Source organism: Mesoplodon mirus, assembly GCF_964341445.2.
Source record: "Mesoplodon mirus genome assembly, chromosome: 1".
Classification (NCBI taxonomy): Eukaryota; Metazoa; Chordata; class Mammalia; order Artiodactyla; family Ziphiidae; genus Mesoplodon; species Mesoplodon mirus.
In genome coordinates this window covers 62,045,364-62,059,593 of record NC_138976.1, presented here as the reverse complement: position 1 = coordinate 62,059,593, position 14,230 = coordinate 62,045,364, and the positions used below count along the sequence as shown (strand labels likewise).

At 35.5% G+C, this 14,230-nt stretch overlaps 1 protein-coding gene across 1 annotated transcript in view; it reads left to right on the top strand.

Annotated features, from left to right (window-relative positions):
- The window catches only part of CCDC171 (coiled-coil domain containing 171), a gene marked incomplete at its 3' end in the record, with an annotated part of 345,924 nt that overhangs the window by 189,342 nt on the left and 142,352 nt on the right, over positions 1-14,230 (top strand). Inside the window, exon 18 of the mRNA XM_082603964.1 lies at positions 1,072-1,188. Coding sequence (XP_082460090.1) covers positions 1,072-1,188 — 117 coding nt within the window. The remainder of the gene's footprint in view (positions 1-1,071; positions 1,189-14,230) is intronic.

The following is a 14,230-nucleotide window of genomic DNA, read 5'->3' as shown; positions in this document are numbered from 1 at the left end:
TTTGTGCTTTTAAAAATCTGAGTTGAATGTAAGTGACATACGAAGTGAATATGTTGGGCAAAAACATTAAAAAATCATTTACAATGTCAAATCATGTAACATATCTACATACATATGTAGATATGTATGTGTGTATGAATAAGTGTGTATCTATGTATAAATTAGGCTTTAATTTTTTGTTATAAACGTTAAAATATAAAGAAAGTAGCAAATATATATGATTTCAACTTTGTCTAGCTTTGTTATATTTGAATACTCTTTTGACAGTAAGTTGAAAAGTTTGTACAGCCATTTTTCAATAAAGTCAATCCAGAAACTCTGCCCTATTTAAAATTAATTAGTAGCATAATTTACTTTCACTTTCTTTGAATTAGTATAAAATGATTAGAGTTAAAAATCTGTTGAAGAATTGAATGAAAATGAAACTAATGTAAGTTTTATAGCTAACTTTTTTTGAATGCTTGACTATTCTGAGGAAACAATTATTTCAGTTTTTAACTTTTCAAAAGCAAGCTATTAAGTAAGTAGAGCTAAAGAAAATTTCCTTCTCCCTTTTCTTTTATGATGTCAGTTACCATTAATATAGAGAGGAGTTAATAAAATGCCTGTTTGTTTCATGATCAAATACATTATTTGACTTCTCTTCTTATATGGAAAAATTGAACCGTAAATAAAGTCAATAAAATCTCACATCTATTGTAGACTTCTCTGCACTAGGTGAAGTTCTACGTACAAATTTTGATCTACTTCTTTTTTTTTTTTTTTTTTTTTTTTTTTTTGCGGTACGCGGGCCTCTCACTGTTGTGGCCTCTCCCTTGCGGAGCACATGCTCCGGATGCGCAGGCTCAGCGGCCGTGGCTCACGGGCCCAGCCGCTCCGCGGCATATGGGACCCTCCTGGACCGGGGCACGAACCCGTATCCCCTGCATCGGCAGGCGGACTCTCAACCACTGCGCCACCAGGGAGGCCCCTTGATCTACTTCTTAAATAGCTAAATATTGCCATAATTTTAAAATGGATTTTAATAAATTTTTGTAGAATCGCATAATGGATTTTTTTCTGTTTTTGCAGAACATCAAAAGGAGCAGTTACGTTGTTTGCAAGCTCTCAGTTGGCTCACCAGTTCTGACCTTCTTGCTGCAATAATCAGTTCTATGGCTGAGTTACAGGAAACTATTAGTAAAGCAGGTATGATTCCCCTTTTTATGTCCTTGCAAAATACATTTAAAAAGCAAATGTCCAGAAATTCTTTATGGTACAAATTCTAATAAACCTTCAAGGAAGAAAATGTATTTGTTTTTATCTTTCTTTTATTCAGGTACAGAGAGATTACTAAACCTATATTTAATGAAGTAGTGAATTAATGTAATTTTTGATGTTAATTTTGTCTTTATGGGGAAATTAAATGACACTTCTTGGTGAATACATTCACCTGTTTTTTCCTTTGTGACATGCTTTTCCTATGGAAAACTCATCATTAGCTTTTTTATTAAGTAATACTGGTAATATTCTTTCAAATGTTTTAACCTTTCTTCTGTTCCTGGCCATGTGCTTTAGAAATCTGAATCATAACTGAATCAGTAGAAAATTTTTCTCTCTCCTTTGGCAACATGTTTTTATTTTTTCTATTTAATTTTAAATAGAGTTAATTTAAATAGTCTGCTCCTTTCCACTAGGTGTGAAGCCACCTATAACCAGTGATTTCCAAAGGTCTAAAATGCAAGTTTATTTTTTCATGACTCAGATTGCGTGGCATGTTTATGTGAAAGGTTCAATGAAAACTAATTTCTCTACACTTAAAGAGTAACATACAGTTACCTACTGCTTAAGCTATGTCATTGGACTAATTATGGTCGTTTCAGACACATTAATAGAAAAAAAATGTACAGTAGACTTGTTAATACTTGCCTGCATAATGAAATATTCTAAGTATTAATGAAATGATAATTTGGGATGTAATTTAATTCTTCAGACAATTCTGCTGTGTAAGTATAGATCATTTATTGTGATTTCACACATGTAAACTAGGCTCTTATAGTACAAAACTTATGATCCAAAGATTATTTTTAGGTTGTGGCCATAAATGTTGGTAAGAAATATGCATATTTTAATGTATCGGCAAAATCTCAACATACTGAGTTTGGAGTATGAAATAAAAGTGCAGGGCTTCCCTGGTGGCGCAGTGGTTGAGAGTCCGCCTGCCGATGCAGGGGACACGGGTTCGTGCCCCGGTCTGGGAGGATCCCACATACCGCGGAGCGACTGGGCCCGTGAGCCATGGCCGCTGGGCCTGCGCGTCCGGAGCCTGTGCTCTGCAATGGGAGGGGCCACGGCAGTGAGAGGCCCGCGTACCGCAAAAAAAAAAAAAAAAAAAAAAAAAAAAAAGTGCAAATAAATATATTTTAAGAATGTTGGTATTATAACTTCAAAGCAAAATTGTAACATTCTTGAAAGAACTTAATAAATTTTGGGGTTTAGTTTAATAAACAGATGATTTTTGTTAGTCATATTTTTTCAGGCATGTGGACATAAAATAGATTGGTTTCTTAAGCTATAATCTTATTTATATTATTACTTTATTTAATGCATTTTTTTAATCACTGTGCTATATGCTTGAGGAGATAAAAGAAAAAGATGTGACTTGATCAATCCTCTAGAAAATATACGTAATGTTCATAAGAATAAGAGCGACAACTCATGAACAACTTAGGCAGAATGTAATCAAGGATTGGATGAGGAAGTACAGGCTTTAAATGTAAGAATACGCAGAAGGTAAAGCTCAATGTGGGTTTATGAGTATTGGGAAAGCTTCAGGGACTAGTGATTTAGTTGGGCCTAGAATGACAGTAAGTTAGAGAGGAGAGCTGGCATTCAGATGCAGGGCATAGCTTAAGCAGAGATGTAGAGGTGGGAATAAGCATAGAATGGGAAGAAGGGACATTCAAGAGGTGAGAATGTAAATCCATGCGTAGCAGGTCTGACTTATGGATAAAATATATTGTCTACTCTAACCATATTGGGAAGTAGTGGGGGAAAGGGTAGATCATTGGCGTGGGATCAGATTGTTGATTTATGAAAGTAGGCAGCGATTTCCCCTGAGCACATTTTCTAAAAGTAGCCCCTTGTAACATTTTTAAGTTAAAATATTGACAAAATTTTTATTCAGACCCTGATAAAAATATGTGTAGGTAAGACCTATGAAGTAGAAGGTAGACCAAGAGTGGTGTTTTACATGCTTGCCTATCTCTAGGGACAAGCTGTCTTTGATGTTAGAACCTGGTATGCCTCTAGCTTGAGGAAATAGTAAGTTCAGGAAAACTTATTTTTAGGCAAGCCTTTAAATGTTGTTGGATAAAGAACACTACTTGGAGAAGAGAAAATGATTGTTGCTTAGAAGGGGAAAATAATTGATGTATCAAAGTCCTGAAGAGTATTGGAAAGGATATGGTCCAGGCAGATAGATAATTGTTACTGAACAAGTACAAAAATGATCAGTGTGGATCTTCTGCAGTGGTGGCTTGACTAGCTGGGCTTATAGAATAATTCTTTCAAAACATGATGAAGGGTTTAATGTATTGTTATCTAGGTAATTGTGTTTTCATTTTTATGTGTATCCTAGTAGAAATTTTAGATATTTTAGCAGAAAAGGTGGGAAAATATTTTCAAAGTCTATGAGTGATTATCAACAGATAAGGGTAATAAATGTAAAGCCATAACAGTTTATACAGTCATGTTGAGTTTATAGTTTAAGTGTCTGAAAAATCTAAATAGGTAATCATTATTGTATAGTAGAAAGAGCATTAGCTTTGAACAAGGCAGACTTGATATTATATTCAGCATTGCTAGTTATTAGTTGTGTGAAATTGGGCAAGTTACTTAACTTTACTGGGCCTCACACTCTTTTCCCATAAATGAAGATGGTATCATCTTCCCCATTGTTATGAGGAATTAATGAGATAATGCTTGTTGAATGTTTTGTACGGTATCTGGTACATAGTGGGTGCTAAAAAAAATTGTTCCCTTACCACCCATCTCACCATGAAAGTAGCATTTAGCATTAATGAACATGAATGCACACACGCCTACCTGTATACATTTTTAGACTACTAATGATTAATTTTCTGTTCTAAAATTGCTAAATTGCTGTACAGTGGAGGCAACACAGTGTAAGGTTAAGCAGGTATTCTGCCTGACTTTGAATACTGACTCTGATGCTAGCCCCATGACATGGGCAAGTTATTTAAACTCTGTTTCCCAGTTTCTTTATTTGTAGAGTGGGCATAGTAAGTTTTACCTAGCTCAGAGTTTAGAGGACTAAATGAGTTAATTTGTAAAGTGCTTAGAATGCCTTTGTTTACTCTTTCACTTACTTTTCTTACTTCAGATATCGGTCTTTATTAAGATTTATTGCATTAACTGAATAATAATGAAGAAATTTCATAAAAATTTAGAGTAAATAAAATAAAAATACATTAGTTTATCTTAAAATTTCAAGACCATTTACACATCCCATACAGCTCCAACTTGTTAAAACATGGTTCTGTTATAAATTAGTATACATATAAAGATCAGGAAGAAATTTATTCCTCTGAATATAATGACATTGGATGTTTGGGGGCATCACAAGTTTGCTTTCTTTGTACCTAATAGAAGACCCCCACTTAGAGTAGCTTATTCATATATAAGGTTTTTTTCCTCCCAAATAGTAAGTCTGGAGGTAGATAGAAATCCAGACTGTGTCTTTCTGCTAAGCCATTAGCATCTTCGTGTTTATGCCTCCTAGTTTTAAGCTGGTCACTCTGCTTTTAGGCATCAGGATTGTATTTGTGCAGGAAGGAGAAGGGAGGGACACAGTGTGAAGACATTCATACATTGCTGGTGAGAATAAAAAATGATATAGCTGCTTTGGGAAAGAGTGGCATTTCCCCAAAATATTAAACATAGAGTTATCATTTGAACCAGCAATTCCCCTTCTAGGTATATATCCAAGAGAAATGAAAACATATATGTACAAAAACTTGTGCAATGAATGTTTACTGCAGCATAATGCATAGTCAAGAAATGGAAACAAACTCAAATGCCCATCAACTGATAAATGGGTAATGGACAGATATCCAAACAATAAAATATAATTGGGCCATAAAGAGTAATGAAGTACTGATACTTGCTACAACATGGATGAACCATGAAAGCAATATGCTACATCACAAAAGATTGTATATAATATGATTCCATTTATTTGAAATCACATATCATATTATTCCATTTATTTGAAATATGCAGATTAGGCAAATCTAGAGACAGAAAGTACATTAGGGGCTGCCTAAGGCTGGGGAGGGGTTGGGGGTTATGGGAAGTGGCTACTAATAGATATGGAGTTTCTTTTGGGGGTGACTAAAATTTTGTAAAATTGCTGTGGTAATGGCTGCATAACTGTGATTATATTAAAAACCAGGGATTTGTACACTTTAAATGGGTAAGTTATATTGTGTGTGAATTATATCTCAAGAAAATTCTTAAAAATATGAAGACATGTGTTGCTGAATATATCCCTTTATATCAGGAAGGCAAAAGCTTTCTCAAAAGCTTCCCCAGCAGACTTTTGCTGTTGTTTCATTGGCCTGGCCTGAGCTTGTTTCATTGGCCTGAGCTGAATCATTCACATGATTCTCCCTAGATGGCTACCGGGAGGTTGACAAAAGAGAAGGAAGAGTTTGTGGATGGAATGAATCAGCTAATCAACATGTGCAGTAGAGAGGATTGTTTTTGTTTGTTCTTTTTTTTCAAATTACCTTCACATCTACTACCTCCATTATACAAGAAAACAGGTCAATTCAGAAAACTTGGAAAAGAAATAAATCAGAGAACAATAACAAAAAAAAACATATTTTCCCATCATATAGGGATAGTTAATGTAAGCATTTTTATGTGTTCTTATGTGTTCTTCCAATCTGTTTTATCCCTCTTTCTCTCTCTATCCATTCACCCTTCCTTCCTCCCTTCATGCCACCTACTCATCCATCCACTAGCAGACTAACAAAGGATATAAATGATATCATAGGCTACATACTCTTTAATATCTTCATTTAAAAATTATTCCAAAATACCCTCAAATTTATGGAAAAGTTGCAAGTAGTTCACAACAGAGAATTCTGTTTCCTGAATGGTCTGAGAGCAGGTTGCTTACTTGATGCCCCATCACTCCCTCGTATTATAGCATGTATTTCAAAGACATTCTTCTATGTAACCATAATGCAATGATCAACATCAGGAAACCAACACTGATACATTACTACCATTCAGACTCCATTCAACTTCCCCTATTTGTCCCAACCACGTCATTTTTAGCAAGAGGATCTGGTTTAGAATTATGTGTTGCATTTAGTCATGTCTCTTTAGTCTTCTTCAGTATGGAAGAGTTACTCAGTGCTTCCTTGACCATCGTGACCTTGAAGATTACAAGCCAATTATTTGTAGAATATCCCTTAATTTTGATTTGTTTGTTTCCTCATGATCAGATTTAGCTTATGCATTTTCAGCAAGAATATCACAGAAGTGATGCTGTGCTTTGCTTATGATATACTATCATAGCTATAGTTTAAAAAATATCATACTTTTTGAGGATTTTTCTCTATTTCTGTTAATAATCTTCTAGAGAATCATTGTAATGTCTGGGTAATATATATCAGTTGGGCATTCCTTCATCTATTTAACCAATTTACAGAAGGAGTTTTTCATCATAGGGCAGGTATCAAGAATATCAGTTCAGCTTTGATTTGCAATTGATTCCTTGTCCCTTGAATCATCTAATACTATGAATAGTATCTTAATTCTTTCAGCCATGTGGGAAATTGAAATGGCAAAATCTTGGGAAAGTCTATTTAGGAAATATGAAAATTCTGAAATGAAAGAGGCTATTTCTTAGAACTCTGATTTTTCTTCTCTGTTCCTTCTGTCTTTTTGAAGAACTTGCTGAAAATTTAAATCATATTACATGTCAGGACTACCGATTGATGGCATCACTGTCACTTTTTTCTTTTTATTTACAATATTGTATTAGTTTCTGGTGTACAGCAAAGTGATTCATATATATGTATAAATAAAATTTTTTCATATTCTTTTCCATCATAGTTTATTACAAGATATTGAATATACTTCCCTGTGCTATACAGTAGGACCTTGTTGCTTACCTAGTTTATCTCTAGTAATCTGTATCTGCTAATCACAAACTCCTGATTTATCTCTCCCTCCCTTCCCCTTTGGTAACCATAAGTTTATTTTCTAAGTCTGTAAATCTGTTTCTATTTTGTAAATAAGTTCATTTGCATCATATTTTAGATTCCACATATAAGTGCTATTGTATGGTATTTGTCTTTCTCTTTCTGACTTACTTCACTTAGCCTGATAATCTCTAGCTCCATCCATGTTGCTGCAAATGGCATTATCTCATTCATTTTCACTTTTTTCTTTTTAGCTCCAGGAAAACTAGTACATGTATGGCAATAGCAAGTAGTAGCTTTTAATATATTAAATAGTAACTATTGCCTCTCCTATTATCATTGTTCAAAAAAAATCAGTAAATTACTCTTTTGAAAAGTTAGGTGCTTATCTTTTTAGAGTAAGTTCTGAATTATACTATTAACTAATTAGGAGAGAAGGTTTTAAAATTGTCTAAGAGAACATGAAGCATGTTGGATATGCAGTAGAATATGGATTAAGAACTTGGATTCTAGATTTGAATCTGGGTTCCACTGCTTACTATGTGTGTGACATTGGGAAAATCATTTCATCCTTCTTCATCCATCTGTAAAATTTGGCTAAGGGCGGTTCCTAGCTCATAGAGTTATTAGGAGTAAATGTAACTTTCTCAGCCAAGTCCCTTGTATATGTAATTGTCCAATAAATGTTGTGTTATCTCTTTTTTTTTTTTTTTTTTGTGGTATGCGGGCCTCTCACTGCTGTGGCCTCTCCTGTTGCGGAGCACAGGCTCCGGACGCGCAGGCTCAGCGGCCATGGCTTATGGGCCGAGCCGCGGAGCGGCATGTGGGATCTTCCCGGACTGGGGCACAAACCCGTGTCCCCTGCATCGGCAGGCGGACTCTCAACCACTGCGCCACCAGGGAAGCCCCTCTCTTTTTTGTGCACTGACATTTCAGTGGAACCTGTATATTAGTTTATACCTTTTTGTGAAACTGGAAGTTCAATAGTGGTAGCTTGAATTCATTGCTCAGAAAGTGAGGTGTTTGCTAAAGGTAGATGCCACTGCTGCCTTCTTAAACTTTGACGATGTATTTACAGGCAGTGGGCAAAGACCCCAGTTTCCATGTTGTCTCTGTAAATACTGGACAGGTGGCAACCTTCTTGCTTTCATTAAAGTGTTTGCCCACTTGAGATAAATTACCTCTTCCAGGTATCCAAATGGTGTGCCTGCAAGAGATCATTTACCTCAAACAGGGGAGAATGTTACTTCCACTGAAGGGCTGGGATATCAATCATTATAGGAGTGGACTAAAGAACCCTATAGATAGCTGAGCATTTTTATATGACTTGTTCAGACTGAATTTCTCAAGATAGAAACAATTGTGCTGATTTGCTTTGAAATATCTCTGAACAAATACAGGAGTAGATGATTATGAGTAGAATGTTCATCCATTTTCTTACACATTTATGCATTTCAATTATAATTGAATTTTAATTATCTAGAGGATAGATGACTCAAATATACATGCCCCTGCTATTACTACTCACAGCTTTCTTTCATCATATACTTTGAGTTAACTTTGTAGAGGTCATAGCAGCTCTTCCAGGTAAAACTCAGAAATCTGGGTTGTATTCGGCACAACACTGAGGTTTCATATTAGGAAGTTCAAAGCAGTAAGTAAAGATACTTGTATTAATAAGTAGTTATTAGTATATATTTTAAAGCTTAAAGGCTTTAGTGAATCCTAACAAAGAATAAAAAGAGATGTGTTACTCCAAGTGTGGTTGTCGACCAGCAGCATCAGCATTAACTGGGGGGTGTTAGAAATGCACAATCTCAGACTCCATTCCAGAGCTATTCAGCCAGAATCTGCATTTTAACAAGATGATTTATAACCACAGTAAAGTGTGAGAAGAAGTAATTTAGAGAATTTTGTTATACACATAATTTCACTCATATCTGAAATTGAAATAAGTACAATCTGACCGTGGATCATTTTTAGTACTTGAGCTATTAGTGTCTATTTTGAGCCACATTTAACTTACTGACTTTTATTTTGTGACTTTTAAAATTATTATTCTTGCATTTTCCCATATTTTTTCAAACATTTTATTCCGAGAATTTTCAAGCATATGGAAAATGTGAAAGAATTTTTGTTTTCTAAATTAAAATTTATTTGCCTATTACTCTTAACAATTTCTGAATGAATAATTATCCTTGGAAGTGTTCATGACTGTGTAAAATTCTAGTGTCACAATTTTCATAGAATATATTTATTTGTTAAAATAATATACAAAATCAAAATTATTTTAAGAAACATATATGAGGCTTTTACATATTTTGCAACTTATAGGCAGTTTGTAGAAAACTTTTAAGAGCCTTTTCTTAGAAGATTTAGTTGAATATCCAGATACTGTCTTAAAAAAACAACACAATTATTTTTTAAGATTTTTGTAAAAGAAAAAAAGAAAAAATTTCCTCTCAGATCTATTCTAAAATAATACATGTGTATTTAAAAATATTTAAAACCTCCACCTTGTTCCAGAAAAAAAATTATGGCAGCTTACAGGTATTTGTAAAATATCACTATAAGATAGCTCTTGTAATCTCCCTGAGAGTATGATTAATATTTGTGTATACTTCTTTCAAGTTGTTTTGTGTGTATTCCAATATGACTGGGTCATTCTATGTACCATTTTTCATTGTTCTTTTTCTCGCACTTATTTTAAATGGCTTTAATAATTGTACCATCTCCTTGGCTATTGTAATGGTTTAAACGAGTTATTGCATATTGGCAGTGCTTGGTTTGTTACATATCTTTGTATCAGCAGCAGTATTGTTCCTCATTTCCTACTTTATGAATCAACTCTTTAGCTCGGTGTACAAGACCTTTCTTGATCTGATTCTCATTTATTTGTATAGTCTCACCTCCCTGTACTCTCATTGATAAACCTACAGTTTAGCTAAACTGAGCTGCTTGTTGTTGCCCAGATATGAGATGCTCTCTTATTTCTCCAAACATACGGAGCAAACCATTAATACTTTTTTTTGCTACTAAACCCTAAGAGGAATTTATTACGTGGATTATCATATTGAAAATATTGAATAACATTCACAGTTTATGTCTTTAAAAGCTACTTCATAGAAGATACAGAAGTTTTTTTCTTGTTAGTGTTGCTTATGTTTGTCTTCAGTGAAAACTGAGAGCATATTATATTATGGTTCTCTGAGTGGAGTAGTCCAGGTATGCAGCTTTCTTATTATTTAAGTTGACACAGAAGCAGAGGCTGAAGGATATAGTTTTATAATTGTGTAGTATATTCCTTAGATAAGGGATCTCTTAATCTGGGGTTCATAGAACCCTTCTCAAAATGGTCCGTGGATAGAATTCAGAGGGGGAGCATCTGTGGACTTGGATGGAAAATAATTACATCTTGTTTCACTAACCATTAATGAACATTTCCTTCAATTATGAATGGTGATGACAGACCATGATAATATTAGCAGCATGGTGACTTATTTACTAGTAGGAATTACAGATATTTTCAAGTTGTAATACAGTTGTTGCAGCTATCTCCAGATATTGTTTATGCTCATCTTTGATGATCAGTAATCATGAGACTCATCACATACATGGTATGTAATAACAGTCTTCTATGTACAGATGGATGCTGGTGCAATGTAGCTGGCCATGTATCAGGACAATTGTACACCTAGTAGTTGTTCATCCATCCAGTTGAGCTTCTATATTCTTCGTGTCTATGTTGCTTTCCAGTATTCCCTAAGTACAAAATTCTGTGATTTCTTTGAAAGCGCAACCTGCAAGCACCTGGAAACACTTTAGAACTCTTTCAAAAGTGCTACTTAAGTTCCTTCTATCTTCATAGCATCAAATTTGAACCATAGATTCACCATCATTTTTCTTTCTGATATAAACTTATTGAATAAGTTGACCTAGCCAAAGATGAACTCACTGACTTTTGAACAAAAAACTTTCCACAATAGGTTTTCTTTTTTCAAATTTTACTTTTTTTTTTTTTGCGGTACGCAGGCCTCTCACTGTTGTGGCCTCTCCCGTTGCGGAGCACAGGCTCCGGATGCGCAGGCTCAGCAGCCATGGCTCACGGGCCCAGCCGCTCCGCGGCATGTGGGATTTTCCCAGACCAGGGCACGAACCCGTGTCCCCTTCATCGGCAGGCGGACTCTCAACCACTGGGCCACCAGGGAAGCCCCTAAATTTTACTGTTTTATTTAAGTATAGTTGATTTACAATGCTGTGTTATTTTCAAGTGTACAGCAAATTGATTCAGTTATATATATATATATATATATATATATATATATATATATATATATATATTCTTTTCCCTTATAGGTTATTATAAAATACTGAGTGTAGTTCCCTGTGCTATACAGTTGGTCCTTGTTGGTTGTCTATTTTATATATAGTAGTGTGTATATGTTAAGAATTTAAGAATCTTGGAGCACTCTAGTATTTTTTGAGAGATGCCTACTTATACCTTGTAAAGTGAACTATAGGAACTTTAATTACATTTGCAGCAGTATATATTTGTGGATCAGGATTCTAATCACTTCTAAATATAAAAAAATTAAAAAATAAAAATATTTGATGTCCAGCATGACATGTTAAAGATCACCTCATAGTTCAATATTCTTAGTTTGGCTAAGCAACAACTTTCACCATGCTATGTCTTTTAAAAAAATTTCAGTCTATATTTTAAATGTATAGTCTTATGCATAATATATTTATAATAAAACTTAAAATAGTTTGAAAACTACATTTTAATAAAATTTGCTTCTTTTGTAACCCTACATATTTTGACTTAACATGTTTAAAAGTATTATGCTAAGAAAGGGATCCATAGGTTTTACTAGGCTATCGAGGGTATACACGGGACAAAAAATGAGCAAGAACCCCTGCGTTTTTTAAAAAACTGGATACTATTTATTTATTTATTTATTTATTTATGGCTGTGTTGGTTCTTTGTTGCTGCGTGCAGGCTTTTCTCTAGTTGCAGCGAGCAGGGGCTACTCTTCCTTGTGGTGCGCGGGCTTCTCATTGTGGTGGCTTCTCTTGTTGAGGAGCATGGGCTTCAGGCACACGGGCTTCAGTAGTTGTGGCATGTGGGCTCTGTAGTTGTGGCTCGTGGCCTCTAGAGTGCAGGCTCAGTAGTTGTGGCACATGGGCTTAGTTGCTCCGCGGCATGTGGGATCTTCCCGGACCAGGGTTCGAACCCATGTCCCCTGCATTGGCAGGTGGATTCTTAACCACTGCACCACCAGGGAAGTCCAAGAACCCCTGCTTTTGATAATCATTCCCCTAAATACCATTTGTCTAAATCAAGATATGTTTTTGAGTAGTTCTATTATTGGGCATTTGTATCTATAGTATTATTTATCAATAACGCTGATAGAAACAGGAGCTGCTGATTCTTTTTTTTTGATGTTGGGGGTAGGAGTTTTTATTAATTAATTTATTTATTTTTGCTGTGTTGCGTCTTCGTTTCTGTGCGAGGGCTTTCTCTAGTTGTGGCAAGCGGGGGCCACTCTTCATCGCGGTGCGCGGGCCTCTCACTATCGCGGCCTCATTGCGGAGCACAGGCTCCAGACGCGCAGGCTCAGTAGTCGTGGCTCACGGGCCTAGTTGCTCCGCGGATGTGGGATCCTCCCAGACCAGGGCTCGAACCCGTGTCCCCTGCATTAGCAGGCAGATTCTCAACCACTGCGCCACCAGGGAAGCCCCGAGCTACTGATTCTTAATCAGTGTTATAGATCTCCTCTCCACATTGCCTAACACAGTGCCTTCATGCATATGAGTTGCCCTATAGCTAGCTGTTTAATGAATGAATGAGGAAGACAGTATACAGTGCTGGTTTGTTGTTGTTGTTGTTGTTGTTTTTGCGGTACGCGGGCCTCTCACTGTTGTGGCCTCTCCCATTGTGGAGCACAGGCTCCGGACGCGCAGGCTCAGCGGCCGTGGCTCACGAGCCCAGCTGCTCCGCGGCATGTGGGATCCTCCTAGACCGGGGCACGAACCCGTGTTCCCTGCATCGGCAGGCGGACTCTCAACCACTGCGCCACCAGGGAAGCCTGACAGTGCTTTTTAAAATAGTTTTGTTATTTCTGGAAAAGTGTTTATGCTTGGTATAAAAACTTCACACAGTATAGAAACCTGCACAGAAGAAATAAAAATCACCCAAAAGGCCATCCCCAATCATTCTTAACACTTGAATGATTTCTACAAATCTCCCAGACATGTGTACCAACAGGTATACATACAAACACACCCAGTTTTATATGAGGGAGTCATACAATCATGCCTCATCATAATTTTTTTTCTACTCACTGGATAATAAATGTCTTTCCATGTCAATACGGTAGGTGTACATCATTAATTGTATTCGATCACATACTATTTCATTGTTTATATAGTTTACTCTGAAAATTCCCTGTTGATGGATATTGGCATTTTTTCATATTTTTTTACTATTTTAATTAATATTATAATAAACTATGCTGTAATTAACATGTTTGTACATAAAATCATTTCATACTTGTGCAATTATTTCCTTGGCTAAACTCCTCAGAAATGAGTTTGCATATTTTACGTTTGGAAAGTATTGCCAGTCTGCCTTTTGTAAAAGTTGCTTTGCTTACACTCCTTTGAACAGTACTGAGAGTTCTGGCTTTCTCATAATGCCTTTGGTGCATGAAGTTTTAACAATCTTTTTAATTTTTATCGATTTGAAAGGCAAAAGAAACTGTATCTTTCCTTATTTGTAATTTTGACTGTTCGGTTGCATATCTTTTCATTTGTTCTACACCCATTCATATTTTTTTACAAATTATCTCATTATTTCATATATGGGTGTGTGTTTGTTTCTTATAGAATTATAAGAACTTGTGTATCACACATATTAGCACTTTGCCATATAGTGTAAATAATTTTTCCAGTTTGTATTTTAATTTTGTTTGTGCATTTTTATATGATTAACATTATTAATCATT